Here is a 21,582-nt window from a genome sequence, read left to right as displayed (position 1 = left end):
CTGGGTTTAATAATATTTATAACCACCTCATAACTAAGCACAGAGAGAACAGACTCTAGTGAAGGTTAGAGAGCAAAGACTAAATGACCTCGGGAGACCACTGTCAGTCATCTCTTGGAAGTGGACATAATCAGTCTCTTGTCTGCAGAAGGACTTTGATTTGTCAGTAAACAATCATATGTAGGGATGTATCAAATTTTTCTAAATTTGGCTGGGAAGGGAGAGTAGCTGAGGGAAGATTTCCAGGTTTTGAAAGGAGGTGGGAGGTGGGGAATCAAAAATGAGGACCAGATTTTAAGCTCTGGGTGGCTGGGTAGTTGAAACCATTAATAGAATTAGAAATTTTGCAGTGGAGTATCAGTTGAGGAGAAGGAATTTGAGTTAATTTTCAGATGGTTAATATATAAGATAGCAAACATTCAGATGGAATTGTCTAGCACTCCAGCTAGTCATTAGAGGCCCAGAATTAAAGTTCAGGAAGGATGATGGGGTTAGAGATTCTAGATGAATACAGCCAGAGGTGACAATAGAATCAGAGATCTGTCAATAAGCATACTTCATCTGTTCCTCGTTACTGTATCATGTTCTTATGTATTACTATATGCTAGGCACTGGGCATGTTCCATATACAGACTCTTCCTGGCTTATAAGGCTGACTTAAACATTTTTTTATTTTATGATGGTGTGAACATAATACGCATTCAGTAGAAACCGTACTTTGAATTTTGATCGTGCTAGTGATATGCAGTGTGATACTCATGGTTTGCTTTTCCTAGGTGGTTAAAGTTCTGGCCCATAATTTCTTTTTTTCCAACATCATTTTGTTGTAAAATTTTCCTGACTTTCTGTCAGTTTGACAATTTAGAAATGTGTTTACTGTAGCGAGTCATAACTTTTCCCACCCAAATCTGTTTATTTTTATTTGAATAAAAGCAGCTTGTCATTTCCAGAATAGTTGATTACTAGTTTTAATAGACATTCTAGAAATAATAAGATAACTTTTATTGTAATAATAGCAACTGTTCCTATATGGAAACAGAATTGTATTTGCACTATTATCAAATAAATCAGTGGAAAGAATGCTTGTGGTAATTTAGTGGGAATACTGGCTCCAGATCCTATTTTTAACTAATTTTTGAACAAAGCGGTAGACTCCAAGAATCAAATAACCTGGGCTTTCCTCCCATCTTCCATGAAGTTATTGACTTGGTTAACTTTTCTTGGCTCTTTATAGCACAGTATCTAGTACCTGATAAATGTTGCACTAAACTTCTCAAACTATAAAATTCAAGTCCTTTCATTCTATTTCTGAGGGATGTTTCCAATTGCAGAAGAAATTGCCTCTTTATAGTCTTTTCTTCTATCCTTTATCTCTTTAACCTCTAAGAGAGTGTTCAAGCTATGAATAAACACTCAGTCCCAGAGGCATACCTCACAGTCTGACATACAGTTCCTCTGGAGATACTTAATACAGTATTGACTATCCACACAATGTTTTCCCACACATAGTTGTCTAGATCTTCACAGACTGGTAATTCCCAGAGTTCTGTAGGAGGAAGTCCTGGTCTTGAGCAGCTTTAGTCAGGGCCTTCAAAGGAGCATGCATATCTTTCCAGGGGTTTTGTGATTGGTATCTTTTATCAGTTTTGAGTTAAAGCTAGAGTTTAAAAAGTGGGGCTTCCATAGCTTAACTGCCGCAACTTATTGTAAACAACCATTACTACTGTACAGTACCATTAATAGTTGTGGCAATTATGAATCATTGAAGTATTTGTCATTGTTATAGTTACTTCAGTTTCATTTTTATTCATGAATACATTTATAATGAGAAGGATGGGTAAGCAAAGTGTGAATTGTACATTCATATTGCCTATGAGCAAGAATAATAGGATGAAAAAATTTGCAGTAACATAATATACAATGTAATTCTGTAAAATTTACCTACATATTTGCTGCCTTTTAAATATTATCTGTGGAGTAGAGAATCAGAAAAAAATCAAGATTCCATCTCAGTATCAAAGCCTAATTTTTTAAAGTGCAATTGGATGCATTTGTTTTCTTTATATAAAACCGAAAATTTTTGATATGTTAAAATGGATTAATTTATTTCTTATACACTTTGTAAAATCCTCTAGGGAACATCATGCCTAAATAAAGTCTGTGATGTTGTTTGCATTTGTTCCTTACACTTACAAATGGTTAGGATGGCAAAGTTTATGTGATATATATTTACTAGAGGCCCAGTGCACAAAAATTTGTGCACTCAGGGTGTGGGGGGGTGTCCCTCAGCCCAGCCTGCACCTTTTCATAATCCGGGACCCCTCGGGTAGGGTCCCTAGGCCTGGCCTGAGATCAGGGCCTATCGGGGCTTTCCTTTCCCCCTACCTGCAAGCAGCTGGCCCCACCCGTGCCGCTGCCACTGCTTGCTATCTGTACAGAGCTGCCCCCACTCCCCTGCCACCAGTGGCCTCCCTCTGCAGGTGACAGGCGTAAGGTGCGATGGCTTGACTGGCCTGGGCCTCCCTCTTTCTTTGCTGGGGGGCATGGCCAGCCCTGCTAGGGGCCGTCTGCCTATCTGATCGCCCCTAACCGCTGGCTTGCCTACCTGATTGCCCCTAACCATTCTGCCTGCCTGTCTGCCTGATCACCCCTAACCACTTGCTTGGGGGCGGGGCCAGCCCGGTGAGGGGCCGTGGTGGTTCTGGTCTCTGGTTGTTCTGGTCATTACACTTATGGTGGCTGGCCTTTTATTATATAGGATACAATTTTGTTTTAAAATCTGGCCTTGTCCATGGAAGTATATCACACATATGAACATCATCTGTCGTGTGTCAGGGTAAATTAATTCATTAAAATACTGATGACAGTTGCCAACTTAAAAAAGAGAAATATGAACAGTTTGAAGTGGTAGCCATTCATAATCAGGATGATATTGCAAAACATTAGAATTTTATGATTGTGATGACCTCCATCAAATGATTAAGTATTAGTAGGCAATGGAACTAAATGGCCTCCAATACTTCTCTCTACCTGGAGATTCTTTGAACTCATTAATAAACCTTGCTTTTATTAGTTAAATAGGGGGTTGAAAACCTGTGGAAACAACCCAGCCCGGCTGGCGTGGCTCAGTGGTTGAGCATCGACCTATGAGCCAGGAGGTCCCAGGTTCGATTGCTGGTCGGATCACATGCCTGGGTTGTGGGCTTGATTCCCAGTGTGGGGTGTGCGTGCAGGAGGCAGCCAGTCAGTGATTCTCTCTCTCATCATTGATGTTTCTATCTCTCCCTCTCCCTTCCTCTCTGAAATCAATAAAAATATATTTTTTAAAAAAGAAACAACCCAAATGTCCAACAACAGATGAATAAACAAAATATAATACAATGGAATATTGTGTGGCCTTTTAAAAAGAAGGAAATTCTGCCTTGGCCGGGTTGGTTGGAGTGTTGTTCCATGGAACCCGCACCAAAAGTTTGCGGGTTCCATTCAATATGGAACTGCCATTGGACCCAGTGATCCTGAATTTTTTTAGATTTCCTATTGTTCATTGCTATTATATAAAAATACAATTGATTTCTTTATAGTAGCCTGTATCCTGTCACTTACTAGCTCTAGGAGGGTGTTGTTTTTTTAAGATTCTTTGACTGTAGATAATCATTTCTAAGTAGGAGCAGTTTATATATTTTTTCCTTTCCAGTATAAATACACCTTTTGGTTTTTTTTCCTGATCTTACGGGGAAAGCATTCAGTGTTCAACCAGTAAGTATGTTGCTAATATTTTGTTGAGGCTTTGCACACCAGGTTCACAAAGGATATTGTTGTGTAGTTTTCTCTCTTGTACTGATTTGTCTGGCTTTGATACCAGGGTATGGTTGGCCTCATAAAATGAGAAGTGTTCTTTTATTTTCTGGAAGAGATTGTATGGGTATTGTTTGGTAGAATTCTATAGTGAAACCGTCTAGGTCTTGACGATTTCTTCTTTAAAGGATTTTAGTTAAATTCATTTTTTGTAGTAGTTACAGAATTATTCAGGTTATGTTTTTCATCTTGGTTGAATTTTGTGTGTGCTTATCCTAAGAATTGGTCCATTTTATCTTTATTGTCAACTTTATGTGTGTATAGTTATTTGTAGTATTCTCATTATGCTTTTTTAAAAATATTTTTTGTATTGATTTCAGAGAGGAAGAGAGAGATAGAAACATTAATGATGAGAGAGAATCATTGATCGGCTGCCTCCTACACACCCCACACTGGGGATCAAGCCTGCAACCCAGGCATACGCCCTGACCAGGAATTGAACCTTGACCTCCTGGTTCATAGGTCAACACTCAACCACTGGCTGGGCTCATTAATGCTTTTTATATCTGTAATGTGTTAAAGAAAAAACACACAACAATCATAAATTTTGAAAAGATCTGGTTGGCGTTTTTCAGCAATTCGTGAATCTGGCAGCATCCAGTGTAGAGATAGAGTGGAGCTCTCAAAGAGTCATATAAAGTGAGAGGCTTGTAGACCAAAGTGAATAGGATCAAGGAAGTTATACTGGGCATTTGCTGATTGGGTAAAAGCAGGGTTACTTTCCTTATATGGAGAGAAGAGATGTCTTGCAGCCCAGTTAGGTAACTTGTACTGAGCAAGCAAGTGCTGACTGTTTGGCTTAGGCCTTTCTTTCTTGGAGAGCCAAGCATAGAAACTTAGTTAAGTTCCAGTTTGGTGAACTTACCATAAGTGACTCCATCTTGATCCTAGTCTGGACATTTCAACAATTGATAATACCTTCTCGTTCCTGATGTCAGTTTTTCTCCAATCTTGCTATACAGCTTTATCAATTTTATTTATCTTTTTAAAGACCAAATGTTTGGTTTTATTGTTTTTTCTGTTTTTATTTTCAATTTTATCTTTCTGTTTTTATTCCTTCTACTTGGTTTGTTTTATTGTTCTTTTCTAGCTTTTTGTTGTTGTTAATCCTCACGGGTAGGAGAGGGGGAGAGAGAGACAGACAGACATCAATTGCTTGGCTCCTACATGCACCCCAACCAGGGCCAGGAATCTAGCCCATGACCCTTTGGTTCACAGGCTGTCACTCTAACCACTGAGCACACCAGCCAGGGCTTTTCTAGCCTCTTAAGGTAGAAGCTCTAGATTACTGATTTGAGACTTTACTCAATTTTTTATACAAGTTTTTAATGGTATAAATTTCCCTCTAAGGGGGTTCTGCATTCAATTCTAATGTAGGAGGAAGGGTCCCCACAACAAAAAGCAATTCTTTGATATCAGTTGGGTGTTTTACAGTTTAACTTAATTCTGACACTATCTGAAGATAGAGTCAGCCTCTTAAGTTAAAGGGTTAGTCCTACAAGACTGCTGCCCCCTCACTCTTACTGATCCGTAGGTCACAAGTTCAGGCTTATCACCTGATCTTCTGATGGACCAGCTATAGATTGGAGATTCCAACAGCCCCCTCCATGGGTTTAATTAATTAGCTAGAGCAGTCCATAGAACTCAAGGAAACTTCCTATTTACTAGATTACCCATCTATATACATAAAAGGCTAATATGCTAAGTGTCTGTCCGACTGGTCGATATGACACGCACTGACCACCAGGGGGCAGACAATGCAGGAGCTGCTGTGATGCATACTGGCCATTTACAGAGAAACAGCACCACAGACCTGGCACCCAGAAAGCAACACTCGGCTTCCCCCAAGTAGGACACAGGCCCCACCACCACCCCGGAGCAACAGCCCACCAAATCGCAGTCTACACTGCCGAGACCCCATGGCACAAAATGCAGCCCACAGCCTAGCCCAACCCAGAATCACTGTGGGTGCCGGGTAATGAGGTAATGTAGCAACGCCCGGTTTCCTCTCCCTAGTGACTAGTCTCCTTGGAGTTTCTTCAGCCCAGGAACCCAACTTGCTTTATAGCCAGATGGAAACATTTTATACTTTAATCAAATGTCTGTGAAGTGTTTTCCCGTGCCTCATCTCATTTGATCCTCACAGAAGTCCTGGAGTAGGTAGATAGGAGATTTGGTGGAATCCTATTTTCTTTTCATTAGCCGGAAAACGGAGATTTAGAAAGCTTAGAACCTTGACCCAACTGAAAAGAAATATGCATTGGGATCGGGCCTAAACAGGCAGTCGGACATCCCTTTCACAATCCAGGACTGCTGGCTCTCAACTGCTCGCCTGCTTTCCTGATTGCCCCTAACTGCTTCTGCCTGCCAGCCTGATCACCCCTTAATCACTCCCCTGCCAGCCTGATCGATGCCTAACTGCTCCCCTGCCAGCCCGATCGTCCCCAACTGCCCTCTCCTGACAACCCGGTCACCCCCAAATGCCCTCCCCTGCATATTCCTTCTTTATTAGATAGGGTTTTTTCTTTAACATATTGGACAGCCCTAACTGGTTTGGCTCAGTGGATAGAGCGTCGGCTTGCAGACTTAAGGGTCCAGTTTCGATTCTGGTCAAGGGCATGTACCTTGGTTGCGGGCACATCCCCAGTGGGGAATGTGCAGGAGGCAGCTGATCGATGTTTCTCTCTCATAAATGTTTCTAGCTCTCTATCCCTCTCCCTTCCTCTCTGTAAGAAATCAATAAAATATATTTAAAAAAAAAAACACATTTAAGATTCCTCCATATCTGGCCGAAACCGGTTTGGCTCAGTGGATAGAGCTTCGGCTTGCAGACTGAAGGGTCCCAGGTTCGATTCCAGTCAAGGGCATGTACCTTGGTTGTGGGCACTTCCCCAGTGGGAGGTGTGCAGGAGGCAGCTGATCGATGTTTCTCTCTCATTGATGTTTCTGACTCTCTGTCCTTCTCCCTTCCTCTCTGTAAAAATCAATAAAATATATTTAAAAACAAAACAAAACTATGAACAAATTCCTATGCACATTGCACATATCTTATTTTGAAGTAAAAAAACAAAACGGCAAAAACACCCGCATGTGGCCCGCGGGCCGTAGTTTGAGGATGCCTGCTATAGATGTTCCTTCCAAGAGTCAATTAATTGACATAACAAGACATCTTTGCTGTTGTCATCACTCAAGAAATTCCAAGGGACTTAGGAGCTCTATGCCAGAAATGGGAATGAAGATCAAATATATATTATAAATCACAGTATCACACCCTCTAAACACTTAGGTTAGCTGCATATTGTAAATTTTGACATATTGTCTTTGTTCAATTTAACATTTTCTAACTTCCCTTGAGTCTTACTCTGCGATCCGTGTATTTTTTTTTATTATTGATTTTTTACGGAGAGGGATAGAGAGCCAGAAACATTGATGAGAGAGAAACACCGATCAGCTGCCTCCTGCACACCCACCACTAGGGATGTGCCCACAACCAAGGCACATACCCCCAACTGGAATCAAACCTGGGACCCCTCAGTCCGCAGGCCAACGCTCCATCCACTGAGCCAAACCGGCTTCGGCTATCCATGTATTATTTAAAATTTCCAAGTGTTGAGGGATTTTTTAATCTTTCTATTATTGATTTTTGTTTGTTTGTTTCATTCCATTAGGATCAGAGTCCATACTTTGGAAACAATATGTATTCTGTTAGTGGCTGGAATTTTCTATATAATAAAAGCCTAATATGCAAATTGTCCCCTCAACCAGGAGTTTGACCAGGGAGCAGGGCCAGCCAGCCAACCACCCGCAGCCCCTCCCCCTGATCAGCCCCCATCAGGGTGGGCCAGCCGAACCCCACCCATGCACAAATTTGTGCACTAGGCCTCTAGTATTCTATACATGTCAATTTTATTCCATTGGTAGATGGTATTTAGCTCTGTAGCTTTCTTAATCTTCTGTCTACTAGTTCCATTGATAGCTGAAACAGGAGTGTTGAAGTCTCTAAATAAAAATTGGGACTTGCCTATTTCTTTTATTTCTGTCACTTTGTTTTGTGTGTTTTGAAGCTCATTTAAAGAGTATATACATTTAGAATTGTTTTAATTCTAGGTGAATTGAACACTTCCATCTTTCTTTTGATTTGTGTTTGAATGGTGTGTTTTATTCAGCCTTTTCCTTTTAAACCACCTAAAATATATTTGAAATGAGTTTCTTGTAGGCCAGTGATGGCGAACCTATGACACGCGTATCAGCACTGACACGCGTAGCCATTTCTGATGACACGCGGCTGCTGAGGCGGCCGCATGCCGAGGATGAATCATTTGCTGCTCCTGAGGATGAAACATTTGCGAAATAATGTTTTTTCCTCAAAGTGACACACTACCCGAGTTATGCTCGGTTTTTTGGCGAAGTTTGACACACCAAGCTCAAAAGGTTGCCCATCACTGTTGTAGGCAATAGTATATTTGGATCGTGGTCTCTCACTCTCTAAATCCACTCTGACATTCTCCGTGTTAGTTGGTGTGTTTACATTGAATGTAACATCATTACAGTTTAGAGGTAAGGCTCTCTTCTTTCATTTATTCCCCCAGTTATAGAACCTTGAGCACAACACACGGAGAATAATGGGACTTTAATCATATTTGTCCCAGCTTATGAAGTGGTTCCATGTCAGACAAGTCAAGCCTACTAGGCCTCTACCTGCTGTCCCCACTTCACCAAGCACTTAAGTTCCTAGAGCAGGGATGTCTCTGAGAGAGAAGCTTGCCCTTATCTCCACCCTCAGCTCCAGAGCTCTGCCTCAGAGGTTTTGCATAGAGGGAGAAGTGACTATAAAACAAATAGCTCCTAATCTTTTCCCAAAACAACATGGTGTGTAGAACTTAAAGAGCAACAGGTACGCTCAAGAACAGTAGTAGTTGTGTTAAGCATGTGTACTATTCCATAGGTAATTTGGAATCAAAGGGGTAGAAGGAAACTATTTCTGAATTCATCCCAAGTCTTGCCACAATGTATGATATTGTGGTATTTCCAAATTATATTTGTCTGTAATTTTTTATTATAGAATATATAATGAGACTAAGTTTCCGTAGCTATGTGTTGGGAAACTCATGTAATAAATACATGGCATATAAGGCATTTTCCCATCTAACTTCATCTTTCTCTTATCCCATACCTCCAGTTGTATCAGACTTGGTACCAAACACGTTTAACTATTGTATTGAACAAGTTTGGCTACGCAAGGTCCTCAGAACCCATTTCATTTTTGTCTTCCACTTCAATGTCAATTCCACTGTCTACCTCAGTTTACTCTGCAGGGTTAGTTCTCCCTCCAACTCTTTGAAAGGCAAGTCTTAATAACTTTGCCGATCGCTTTCAGGAAATAACATTATTTTCAGGAACTTTATTCAGAATTAAAGGTTTCCGTCCTTGCCCACTTCAGGTCCCCAACCAGCTGAGGGAGGAAGGGAGAGAGAGGGAGAGAGGGGGAGAAAGGTGGGGTGGGGGGGGGGGGAGAGGAGAAACATTGACATGAGAGAGATGTATCAATTGGTTGCCTCCTATTTGCCCCTCACTGGGGATCAAGCCAGCAGTCTGAGCATGTGCCCTGACCAGGATTCAGACTGGCAACCTCTTGGTTCATGGGTCAATGCTCAACCACTGAGCCACACTGACTGGGCTGATATCTTTTTTATTTAGAGATAATTTACAAAAGCATTTCCCCAAATTTGCTTTGTTTTACATTTATTATAGTACCAACTATTTTTTGTAGCTATTTAACTTAGATAAAATAATTGGCGTACATAGCTGTATGTTTTTGCATTGGAAAAGTACTGTGATTTACAAGTCAGAAGACCTAGATCTAGCTTTGGTTGTCATTTGTTAGTCATTTAACTTACCTGAGCATTAGTTTTATCCTTACCAAAGGGCTAATGTAAGCCTCCCCGATTTCATACAGAAGGTATAAAAAGTGGTTAGGGGAAAGTACTATAAAAACTGAAGCATAATTAGACTGCTGCATTAAAAGTATTTGAGGATTTTCGTTTTTTATGTTTTTAGTAAATGTAAAATCTGATATTGGCAAACCAGCTGTCCTTTTAAGGAAAATCCAGTCAGTTGATTGATTACTAAACATTTTTTTACATAAATTTACTTCTGAAAAGGTTTTATTGTACTAGTTACCTAAATAACAATAATAACTGCTTTTATTTGTTGTGCATTCACAAAGTGCTAAATACTATGCATTTACTACATATATTGTTTCACTTAGTTCTCATAACAACCATTGAGGAATTGTTGAAGACAGAATCTAGGCATGTCACATTCTAAAACCTGGACTCTTAACCCCTAAATTGACTCACTTTATGTCCTAAATGGGGCAGTATATGGCACTGAAGTTAAATAAGTGCTAGAACCCGGCCGCTTGGATTTGAATCCTGGGTCTGCTACTTAAGAGCTATTTTACTTCAGCAAGATAGTTAACCCTTTTCTGTCCAACAGGGATAATAACACATCTGCTGATACAAATAAAATATCAAAAGTGAAGCAGTTAAAGCTAGGCAGTTCATTAAAACATTAGCTCGTAGACTCTACTGATTGGACAGCTAAGGGGACAGGTAGAGGGAATTAAAATGTTTTATTTATATGTAAAGTTTTTATAAAAAGGTTTAACTTACTTTTTTATTAAATGTATTGGGGTAACATTGGTTGATATTATATAAATTTCAGATGTACATTGTAATTTGGCATCTGTGTACTCTATTGTGTGCTGTAGTCTCCTCTGTCAGTATGTCTGACCCCATTTACCCTCTTCACCCTCCCACGACAACTCTTCCCCTCTGCTAACCACATTCTGATGTGTGTGTTTATGAGTTTGTTGCTTTCTATTGTATATCCCACACATGCATGAAATCATATGGTTCTTGTTCTTTTCCATCTGATTTATGTCACTTAGCATAATACTCAGGATCCATCCATGTTTTTGCAGAGTAATATTCCATTGTGTACAGGGTGGGGCAAAAGTAGGTTTATAGTTGTTCGTATGGAAAATAATACAATAATCCTATATAATAAAAGCCTAATATGCGACGGAATGACTGGTTGCTATGATGCGTACTGACCACTAGGGGGCAGACGCTCAACGCAGGAACTGCCCACAGGCCCCAGGCCAGCCAAGGTGGGTGCCAGTGGGGTGGCCCCCAGTTGCCCTGCTAGTTGCCCCACAGATCAGCCCTGATTGCTGGCCAGACCTAGGGACCCTACCCATTCCTGAATTTCATGCATCGGGCCTCTAGTTAAATGATAATATAAGAATAAATGCATCTTTAAGAATAAGGGTTTTCAAACTTTTGGCTAAATACCCAAAAGTGAGCAGTATTACTGGGTCATAGGAAATTCTGTTCTCAATTTTTTGAGGAACTTCCTTACTGTATTCCATAGTGGCTGTACCAATTTCAATTCCCACCAGCATTATGCAAGGGTTCTCTTTTCTCCACATCCTCTTCAATACTTGGCTGTTCTTTGTTTTTAATAATAGCCATTCTAACAGCTGTGACATAGTATCTCATTGTGGTTTTGATTTGCATTTCCCTAATAAGTAATGATGATGAACATCTTTTCATATATCTGTTGGCCATCTGTATGTCTTTGGAAAAGTATCTCTTCAGGTCATCTTTTTAAATCAGATTTTGTTGTTTAGTTGTATAAGTTTTGTCTATTTTGGATATTAGTCCCTTATTGGAAGTATCATTTGAAAATAATCTTTTCTCATTCAGTTGGTTGCCTTTCTGTTTTGTTGATGGCTTCTTCTGCTGTGCAGACGTTCTTTTTTTAAATATATTTTTATTGATTTTAGAGAGGAAGGGAGAGGGAGAGATAGAAACATCAATGATGAAAGAGAATCGTTGATCAGCTGCCTCCTGCACGCCCCCTACTGGGGATCGAGCCCGAAACCCCAAGCATGTGCCTTTGGCCGGATTCGAACTTGGGACCCTTCGGTCCGCAGGCCAACGCTCTATCCACTGTGCCAGACCGGCTAGAGCATGTGCAGACGTTCTTTAGTTTGATGTAGTCCCATTTATTTATTTTTGCTTTTTGTTCCCCTTGCCTTTGTAGTCCAGGTCACATAAACATCTCTGAGACCAATACCCATAAGCTTAGTTAGTGCTTATGTTTTCTTCTGTGTATTTTATTGTCAGGTCCTACATTCGAATCTTTAATCCATTTTGAGTTAATTTTTGTGTATAGTGTAAGACAGTGATGGCGAACCTATGACACTTGTGTCAGCACTGACACGCGTAGCCATTTCTGATGACACGCGGCCGCTGAGGTTTATTAAATACAATTATATATAACAATTATACATTTATGTTATTTAAACTATAAATATCGCAAAATAATGTTTTTTCCTCAAAGTGACACACTACCCGAGTTATGCTCAGTTTTTTGGCGAAGTTTGACACACCAAGCTCAAAAGGTTGCCCATCACTGGTGTAAGATCATACTGTAGTTTGATTCTTTTGCATATGGCTGTCCAGTGTTTCCAACGTCATTTATTGAAGAGATTTTTCCTTTCTCTATTGCCTATCCTTGGCTTCTTTGTTGAAAATTCGTTGCCCATGTTTATGTGGAGGAATGTTCAATATATTCCCGACCTTGAACTTTCTCACTGCCATCTTTTAGTTTTTTGATTTAGCATAGTGGCTACATGAAAACTATGTAAATTACCTATTATGACTACTAAACTATCAATTAATGCTTATTTTATGTATTTTTTAGGTCATTTCTGATTCATTTGCATCTTTGAAGAGCATCCGTAGAAGAGGAAGGAAAAGATGGGTGTGAAAACATTTACTCATAGCTCTGCTTCCCATAGTCAGGAAATGCTTGGAAAGCTAAACATGCTGCGAAATGATGGACATTTCTGTGACATCACTATTCGTGTCCAGGACAAAATCTTCCGGGCACATAAGGTGGTACTAGCAGCTTGCAGTGATTTTTTTCGCACTAAACTTGTAGGCCAAGCAGAGGATGAGGACAAGAATGTGTTGGATTTACATCATGTTACAGTGACTGGTTTTATCCCCCTTCTAGAATATGCTTACACAGCCACTCTGTCAATTAACACAGAAAATATCATTGATGTGCTGGCTGCGGCCAGCTATATGCAAATGTTTAGTGTTGCTAGCACCTGCTCAGAGTTCATGAAATCAAGCATTTTATGGAATACACCCAACAGCCAACCGGAAAAGGGTCTCGATGCTGGACAAGAAAATAACTCTAACTGCAATTTCACTTCTCGAGATGGAAGCCTTTCACCAGTGTCGTCAGAGTGCAGTGTGGTAGAAAGAACCATTCCTGTCTGCCGAGAATCCCGGAGAAAGCGCAAAAGCTACATCGTTATGTCTCCCGAGAGTCCTGTAAAGTGTAGCACACAGACAAGCTCCCCCCAGATACTGAGTTCTTCAGCTTCCTACTCAGAAAATAGAAGCCAACCAGTTGACTCTTCTCTAGCTTTTCCCTGGACTTTTCCTTTTGGGATTGATCGAAGGATTCAGCCTGACAAGGTTAAGCAGGCAGAAAATACCCGGACTCTAGAATTACCTGGCCCATCTGAGACAGACAGAAGAATGGCTGATTTTGTGACTTGTGAGAGCACAAAAACAACCTTGCCTCTGGGAACTGAAGAAGATGTCCGGGTGAAAGTAGAAAGATTAAGTGATGAGGAGGTGCATGAGGAAGTACCCCAGCCCGTCAGTGCATCTCAGAGTTCACTGAGTGACCAGCAGACAGTGCCAGGAAGTGAACAAGTCCAAGAGGACCTTCTGATTAGTCCACAGTCTTCCTCAATAGGTACAGTGTTTTCTGTTTTTCATGATGCTATAATCAAATCAGGTCAAGCATCTTTAAGTACTTACTAGATTAAAGTTTTTTGCTGGGTCGTATAGGAAATACTAGGAAGAATAAAGCATGATAACTGGATTTTTTTTTTTAGAGGTTGCTACTAGTACTATAATTTTTTTAATAAGTTATGCATTGGGAAAGAAAAATAGTTGAACAATATCTGATGGGACAAAGATACATACAGGTATATATGAAAGAATTGTGAATTACTTCCAATGCAAAAAACAAACAAACAAACAAAAAAACACCAGTTTTTAAAAAGTCCAGTTAATGTTTTATTCTTTATTAAAATATTTATTGAAAACATGTACCAAGCATTGGGGATACATGATAAAAAAAAAAAAGGATTGAATAGTCTGAGGAATCAGATGTGTAAATCAATGGTTAGTGCTAGGCTAGAGGTATGAACAAAGTGTTACAGGTTCACAAAGAAAAAAAAACAAGTTAATGCTGTGTATTTACCTTGGATGTTAAGTGGGAGTTTGCCCAGGCGAGGGAATGACATTTTTTTGAAAATGTATAAAAGCATGGAGGTGTGGAAGAATCCTAATATATAAAAACCCAGGGTCTGTAATGATGGACCGAAGGCTTGACCGAATACTAGAAGTCAGTCCTGCAGTCAATGCTGGGTTGCCATGGCAACCCAGCGCTGAACTGCCAAGGGGGCTGTGGATCAGGCCCAGAGAGAGACCCGAAGAGAGAGGCAGGGTCTGATCCGCAGCCTCCGTGGCAGCTGTTGATCAGGCGTTGCCTCTCTTTCTCTCTGGGCTTTGCCAGCAGCTGTGCCTCTGTTTCTCTCTGGGCCTCCGGGGGGGAGGGGGGGGGCTGCTGATCAGCCCCACCTCTCTGATCAGGCCCGGAGACACTGACTGGCATAGAAACTGACCAATCAGAACCAGATCTGGGTGAACTGTGTGGAGCCAATGGCTGCCTAGGAGGCGGAGCTTTTGACACTGACTGGCATAGAAACTGACCAGTCAGAACCAAATCTGGGTGAACTGTGAGGAGCCAATGACTGCCTAGGAGGCGGAGCTTTTGATGCTGACAGGCATAGAAACTGACCAATCTGAAACAAAGTGGCTGGCAGGGGAGGATAGTTGGGGGCAAGATTAGGCCTGCAGGGGAGGGCAGTTGGGGGTGAGATCAGGCCGGCAGGCAAGGGCAGTTAGGGGTGATCAGGCAGGTAGAGGCAGTTAGGGGCGATCAGGCCGGCAGGGGAGAGCAGTTGGGGTGAGATCAGGCCGGCAGGGGAGGGCATTTGGGGGCGAAATCAGACCAGCAGGGGAGGGCGGTTAGGGGCAATCAGGCAGGCAGAGGCCGTTAGGGGCGATCAGGCAGGCAGGCAGGTGAGCAGTTAGGAGCCGGCGGTCCCAGATTGTGAGAGGGATGTCCAACTGCTGGACTCAAAGGGGTCCCCGATTGGAGAGGGTGCAGGCTGGGCTGAGGGACCCCAACCTCCCCCCTCCCCATGCACGAATTTCATGCACCGGGCCACTAGTTGTATATAATAAAACCCTAATATGCAAATCAACTGAACGGCAGGCCGCTATGACGCACACTGACCACCAGGGGGCAGACACTCAATCCAGGAGCTGCCCTCTGTGGTCAGTGTGCTCCCACAGGGGGAGCGCCGCTCAGCCAGAAGCCAGGCTCATGGCTGGTGAGTGCAGCAGCAGTGAGGGGAGCCTCCTGCTTCCATGGCAGCGCTAAGGACTCCTTGGGGGATATCTGCCTGCCTGCTTAGGCAGACATCGCCTGAAGGGTCCCAGACTGCAAGAGGACACAGGCCAGGCTGAGGCCGCCCTCACGAATGTCGTGCACCAGGCCTCTAGTATTGTATGTTTGTAAACAGCGAATTCAGTGCAGAATGATGTGAATAAAGCAGGGAAGTCGGCAAGTATAGAAAATAATAGGAGGTAAGACAAAGTGAGTGGTTGAGAGCACATTGTGAAGAGCTTTGAACATTGGTTTCAATTGGGGATAGAGCCCTAACTGTATTTGAACTAGCAACCTTTTGATGCATGGAACAAGCCCAACCAAATGAGCCATACCCGACAGGGCAGTTTTTACCTGTCCTTTTAAATTCCCTTTATTACCATTTGCCCACCAAAAGGCTGTAAAATCTAACACCCCCAGTTTAGGGCAACAGAAGCACTAAATATAGCAAACAGAAAAAAAAAACAAAAACAAAAAACAACACAAAACACTAAGTTTGGGTTGGGTTTTGCTACTCAAAAAGGTAATTATCAATGTCTGGTAGAATTCAAGAAATAATTTTATAAGTGAGAAGGACTTTGTGATATTGTTTCATTATTGATCTTGAAATACTCAATTATCTGTAGCACCAATGATAGACATATAAATAGTTCTAGATAATCCACAGTTTATTATCTTAACAAAGAAATTCAGTTTTAACTTACAGATCCTAGAGAGGATTTATCTTACTGCCATCAAGGCTTTTTGGCAGCATATGGAGGCTAAGTGTTTTTATAAGTGCTTTGATAATTATAGTTTTAAAATTTCGTTTTTTGGTTTTTTTTCTTGAAGTTGGTGGATAAGGACAGTGTAGAGTCTGAGTAAAAGATCAAGCTTATGGAGTTTTATTTTTGTTTTTAGCAGTATCGATGTAACGTGTGGTTGTGCTACTGGAGAAATAGGTTGGAATTTCCCTAGTCAGGAATACAGAATCTAGTAACTTTTTCCTGTCATTACAGCATAGGTCTTTAGCATAAGAAAGCCTTAGTACACCCTAGAAATAAATAAATAATAAGCAAACAAACGCATGGCTTATTGGAGGTAAAGGTGCCCCCTAATGCTTGGTTCCTGTCCTTGCTTCCTCCTGTCATTGACAGGGAGGCCATACATTGGAAACATCCACAGCATCAACCTCTTAAAATCCTCACCTCAGCGTTGGTCCAGTGTTGATTCATCTCAGATGAATACTCTTGTTCCTGTCGGAACCACTCCCCCGTCCCCCACTTCCCCAGTGGCCTCTTGAAAATTGTCCTTGGGGAAATGGAATAAGTTGAAAGATAGTATAACACTTAATGTTACAGTGAGAAAATATGAAAGAAGCAGATGTTGGCCTGGAAGAGGTGCAGTTTTAGATTGAGACGACTCAGGAGAATTGCAGCGGCCCCTAAGATTAATGCTTGTGCCCTACGTGCCCGGGTTGCGGGCTTGATCCCCAGTAGGGGGTGTGCAGGAGGCAGCTGATTAATGATTCTCATCATTGATGTTTCTGTCCCTCTCTCCCTCTCCCTCCCTCTCTTTGAAATCAATAAAAACATATATTTTTTAAAAATAACGCTTGTGCCCTGGCCAGTGTGGCTCAGTGGTAGAGCGTTGGCCCATACACCAAAGGGTATTGGGTTTGATTCCTGAGTTGCAGGTTCTTTCCCTGGCCCCAGGGCAAGTGTGTGGGAGACAACCAATCCATGTGTCACATCAGTGTTTCTCTCTCTCTCCCTCTCCCTCTTTCTCTCTCTCTCTCCCCCCCTCGCTCCTTTTCCCTCTCCCTCTCCTTCCTACCCTCCCTTCTACTCTCTAAAAATCAATGGAAAGAGTATCAACAACAACAACAACAAAAAGAATAATGCTTGTGTAAATTTCTATTTCCAGGCTTGGCTAAAGGCCAGTTGTCATTGATCAGGGACCAGACAAAACCTCCTGCCTGCTTCTGGGCATATGACACCAAATAAGCAAAGCAGTTCTCAGGACAAAGACAAAATTGAAGAAGTCTTTATAAGGCTCTTTAAAAAAACAAAAAACTTTTTGGTTAATGTTTTTACGAGAGGCCCGGTGCAGGAAATTCGTGCACTGGGGGAGTGGGGGGTCCTCAGCCCAGCCTGCACCCTCTCACAGTCTGGGAGCCCTGGAGGGATGTCCGACTGACAGACATCCTTAGCCTTGCCATGAGGCGGGAGAGGCTCCCACCTCCACCGCTGCTCTCACCAGCCATGAACTTCCTTCTGGTTGAGCAGCGCTCCCCTGTAGGAGCGCACTGACCACCAGGGGCAGCTCCTGCATTGAGTGTCTGCCCCGTGGTGGTCAGTGCGCATCATAGTTACCGGTCGTTCCACCATCAGGCCAAAACCGGCTCTCCGACATCCCCCGAGGGGTCCTGGATTGTGAGAAGGCACAGGTCAGACTGAGGGACCCCACCAGTGCACAATTGGGGATGGAGGTGGGAGGACTCCAAGGTGTGTCCGGCCCGTCTCACAAATTCCTGATCAGCCAGACCCCAGCAGCAAGCTAACGTACCGGTCAGAGCGTCTGCCCCCTGGTGGTCAGTGCACATCATAGCGACTGGTCGACCAGTTGATTGCCCCCCTGGTGGTCAGTGCATGTCATAGCGAGCAGTTGAGCGGCCTTAGCCATATCATTAGCATATTATGCTTTGATTGATTGAACAGACGACTGGACACTTAGCATATTAGGCTTTTATTATATAGGATTGATTTTAGGGAGGAAGGGAGAAAGAAAAAACAAACATCCATCAGCTGCCTCCTGCACACCCCCTGCTGGGGATAGATCCCACAGCCCAGGTGTGTGCCCTGACCAGGAATTGAACTGGTGACCTTTCAGTGCGTGGGAGGACTCTTAACCAACTGAGCCACACCAGCCAGGGCATAAGGTTCTTTTCTAAATGTCTTCGTTAAAATATAACTTACAGCCTTAGCTGGTTTGGCTCAGTGGACAGAGCGTCAGCCTGTAGACCAAAGGGTCCCAGGTTCAATTCGGTCAAGGGCATGTACTTGGTTGCAGGCTCTTCCCCAGCCCGGGCCCTGGTTGGGGTGAGTGCAGGAGGCAACCAATTGATGTGTTTCTCTCACATAGATGTTTCTGTCTGTCTTTCCCTCTCTCTTCCACTCTCTCTAAAAATCAGTGGGAAAATATCCTCGGGTGAGGATTAAAAAAAACACAAAACCACACAACTTAAAATTATAAAATTCACGCATTTAAAGTGTATCCTGTAGTAGTTTTAAGTATATTCACAGAGTTGTGCAACCAATCTCACAATCTAAGTTTATAACGTTTTCATCACCCTAAAAAGAAACCATGTGCCCCTTTGCAGCAACTCACTTCTGTCCCACAGCCAGCTGTAGGCAACCACTGGTATACTCTATAAATTTGCCCATTCTGGGTATTTCATATAAATGCAGTCATGCAATGTGTGGTCTTTTCTAAGTGGCTTCTGTCACTTTCCATCATATTTTCAGATTTGTCTGCATCATACCTCTCAAAGTTTTGAAATGTTTTCACTAATAGTGAACCTAAAGCCAGAGACCTTATGAACTCAGTCTCCAGGCCCAGTTCAGATGGACTAATTGGGCCTGTGTCCATCCTTTCATTTTAATCTGTTCCTCTTGGAAACAAGGGTCAACACAATAGGCCAGGGGTCCTCAAACGTTTTAAACAGGGGCCAGTTCACTGTCCCTCAGACCGTTGGGAGGGCCGGACTATAGTTTAAAAAAAACTGAACAAATTCCTATGCACACTGCACATATCTTATTTTGAAGTAAAAAAACAAAACGGCAAAAACACCCGCATGTGGCCCGTGGGCCGTAGTTTGAGGACGCCTGCAATAGGCAGACATCATAGGAGCAGGTATTAGGAGGTTGGAAAACAGTTCCACCAGGGAACAATGACAAATCTGATTGGATAGCCAAAATATTCCCAAAAGACTTTTTCTAGGAAAACAAAATATACCCAATACTTCAATGAAATATTTGAGCTCAGTTAGGCCTGAACTTACCTCCCAGCCATCACCGCACTATTGTCTGACTATGGATTATGTGTATATGTTATTTGGCTAATCGTCTCACTTTCTTTCATCCAGACCCCCCCCCCCCCCCCGCCCCTTCTACCCTCCCCTGTGAGGGATTTTAGATGTGCACTCTGTTATTGAGGTTCCCAGTGCAAGGCAACAAGAGTTTCAGCTGTCTTCATGGGTCCTCCATGTGTGCCAATGCCCTGTTGCAGAGTGCACCAGGAGCGCACCTGTAATTAAACAAGTTGAGTTCATTACTTGAGCTCACACACCATGGGATGGGGCCTTAGGGCTTCAGTCAGCAGATGTTAGAAAGGACTTACTGGATTTGGGCTTGAGTTAGGTGATTTAGGGGAAGATTAAGAAAGTGGGTTTTCTCAGGACTGGTGATGTCAGAAAGCAGACACACCTCTATGATTATCTTAACAAATGTCTAGGACTATAGACCAAAGTGAACCTAAAACAGCAGTAGCTTATGTTGGGTATTTTTTGTGATTACACATTGACATTGTTTTTGTGTGTGCTTAAACAGAATTATGTGTTTTGTTTCAGACCATGTGACCTGGTCTATGCAGGTCTTCTGTGAAATTGTTTTATGTCCAACAGGAAAACACCAGGCCCAGTGTCCATGTCCGGCCAGTTCCTAAATATTAAGGGCTGCTTTTTCTCTTCCTCGAGTATGAAATGAGATACTGTATTTAAAGCATTTAGAACAGAGTCCGGCACGTGGTAAATGCTCGTAGTGGATGGTCACTGTGATTATTTTTCACCACCAGAAAAGAGTTTTTGTAAGGAGTCAGTTTGATGCAGCAGAAGCTATACAAACAGCACTCCCTGTTGGTGGAGGAGAGTAGCATCTTTATTGATGAGATAGCCCTTATCATATAAAGCTGATTGTTTCTGTAAATCAGCTTTACTGTTTCATTAAGGTGAGAAGGACCTGTTCAGAATTCTCAGCCCCGGTTACCAAGAGCAGAATCCAGAGTATAGAAAGGGAACTTCATTTTAATAATTTAAGAAACATCACTATTACCTCAAGAAAGTAATATTGAATGGATATCCTACTCTTAAATCAGTTCAAATAAAATTCCAATTCATATGATTACTTCTCATTGGTAAAAACCATCAGCATCTCAGGAAAAAGAGTTTACAAGATTTATTTTTTTCCAATAGTTGCATGTGATACACTATCCTACATAATAAAAAGGTAATATGCAAATTGCATCACTCCGCTACGCCCACGATTGGGCCGGCTGGAGGCGTGGGGGGCAGGACTCGCGAGTCCCCGCCCCCCGCTCCTCCCGCCAGCCTAAAAGGCCGGCGCTGCGCAAGGACCCATGTGGCAAGGACCCATGTGGCCAGCGGAAGACGCAGGTGGCTTCGGGCACCAGTTTTCCTCTGGCCACCCCCAGATCGGAGCGCCTCCCGAGTCCCGCCCTCAGCCTTCAGGAGGCACTCCGATCGGCGGGTGGCCAGACGAAAACTGGTGCTGGCGGAAAACTGGTGCTGGCAGCCAGGTGAAGGAAAGTCGATTGCACGAAACTTCGTGCAATGGGCTTCTAGTGTGTTATAATATCTCCAGTATGGATGGAATTCTAAAAGTATATTTTGTTAAACTCTTAATTTAGTTTGGAGTGTTTTTGTGTTTGTTGTTGTTTTTAGCTTTTGGCTCATTGAATAGCCATGGGGGAGAGGAGAGTGCCCTTTGCTCACTATCAATCAAATTAGGGATCCAGAGGCCAAACTTCAGATGATATTTTAGAATGTGGAAATAGCCTTGTTTTAAGGGAGACCATCTGTAAAATGTATCTTGTGCTCGATTTTAGTTCTTTTTCACCAGCTTTTTAAGCCAACTCTTGACAATTCGAGAATTAATCCAAAGGGTAGTGGTTTTTATTTTCACCTCACCAAGACCCCCCTCCCGCCTGTGTAGCTTGCCTGATGGTGAGAAGCAAATGTCTAGATCAGTCTTCCTAGCCTGCCCTAATCATATTTCCAGGCCTTTATTGCAAGTCTTTGCCTGTAAGATTTCATATTGCCTGTATTCTGAATAA

At 42.4% G+C, this 21,582-nt stretch overlaps 1 protein-coding gene across 3 annotated transcripts in view; it reads left to right on the top strand.

Annotated features, from left to right (window-relative positions):
* ZBTB44 (zinc finger and BTB domain containing 44) overlaps window positions 1–21,582 on the top strand; it is a 46,542-nt gene that overhangs the window by 11,016 nt on the left and 13,944 nt on the right. For all 3 annotated transcript variants that reach the window (XM_028146888.2, XM_008142534.3, XM_028146890.2), the window contains exon 2: window positions 12,631–13,704. In XM_028146888.2, coding sequence (XP_028002689.1) covers window positions 12,687–13,704 — 1,018 coding nt within the window. In that variant the 5' untranslated portion in view covers window positions 12,631–12,686. The remainder of the gene's footprint in view (window positions 1–12,630; window positions 13,705–21,582) is intronic.

This window comes from Eptesicus fuscus, chromosome 23, assembly GCF_027574615.1.
Source record: "Eptesicus fuscus isolate TK198812 chromosome 23, DD_ASM_mEF_20220401, whole genome shotgun sequence".
NCBI classification, from domain to species: domain Eukaryota; kingdom Metazoa; phylum Chordata; class Mammalia; order Chiroptera; family Vespertilionidae; genus Eptesicus; species Eptesicus fuscus.
This window is presented reverse-complemented; position numbering and strand designations above follow the sequence as displayed.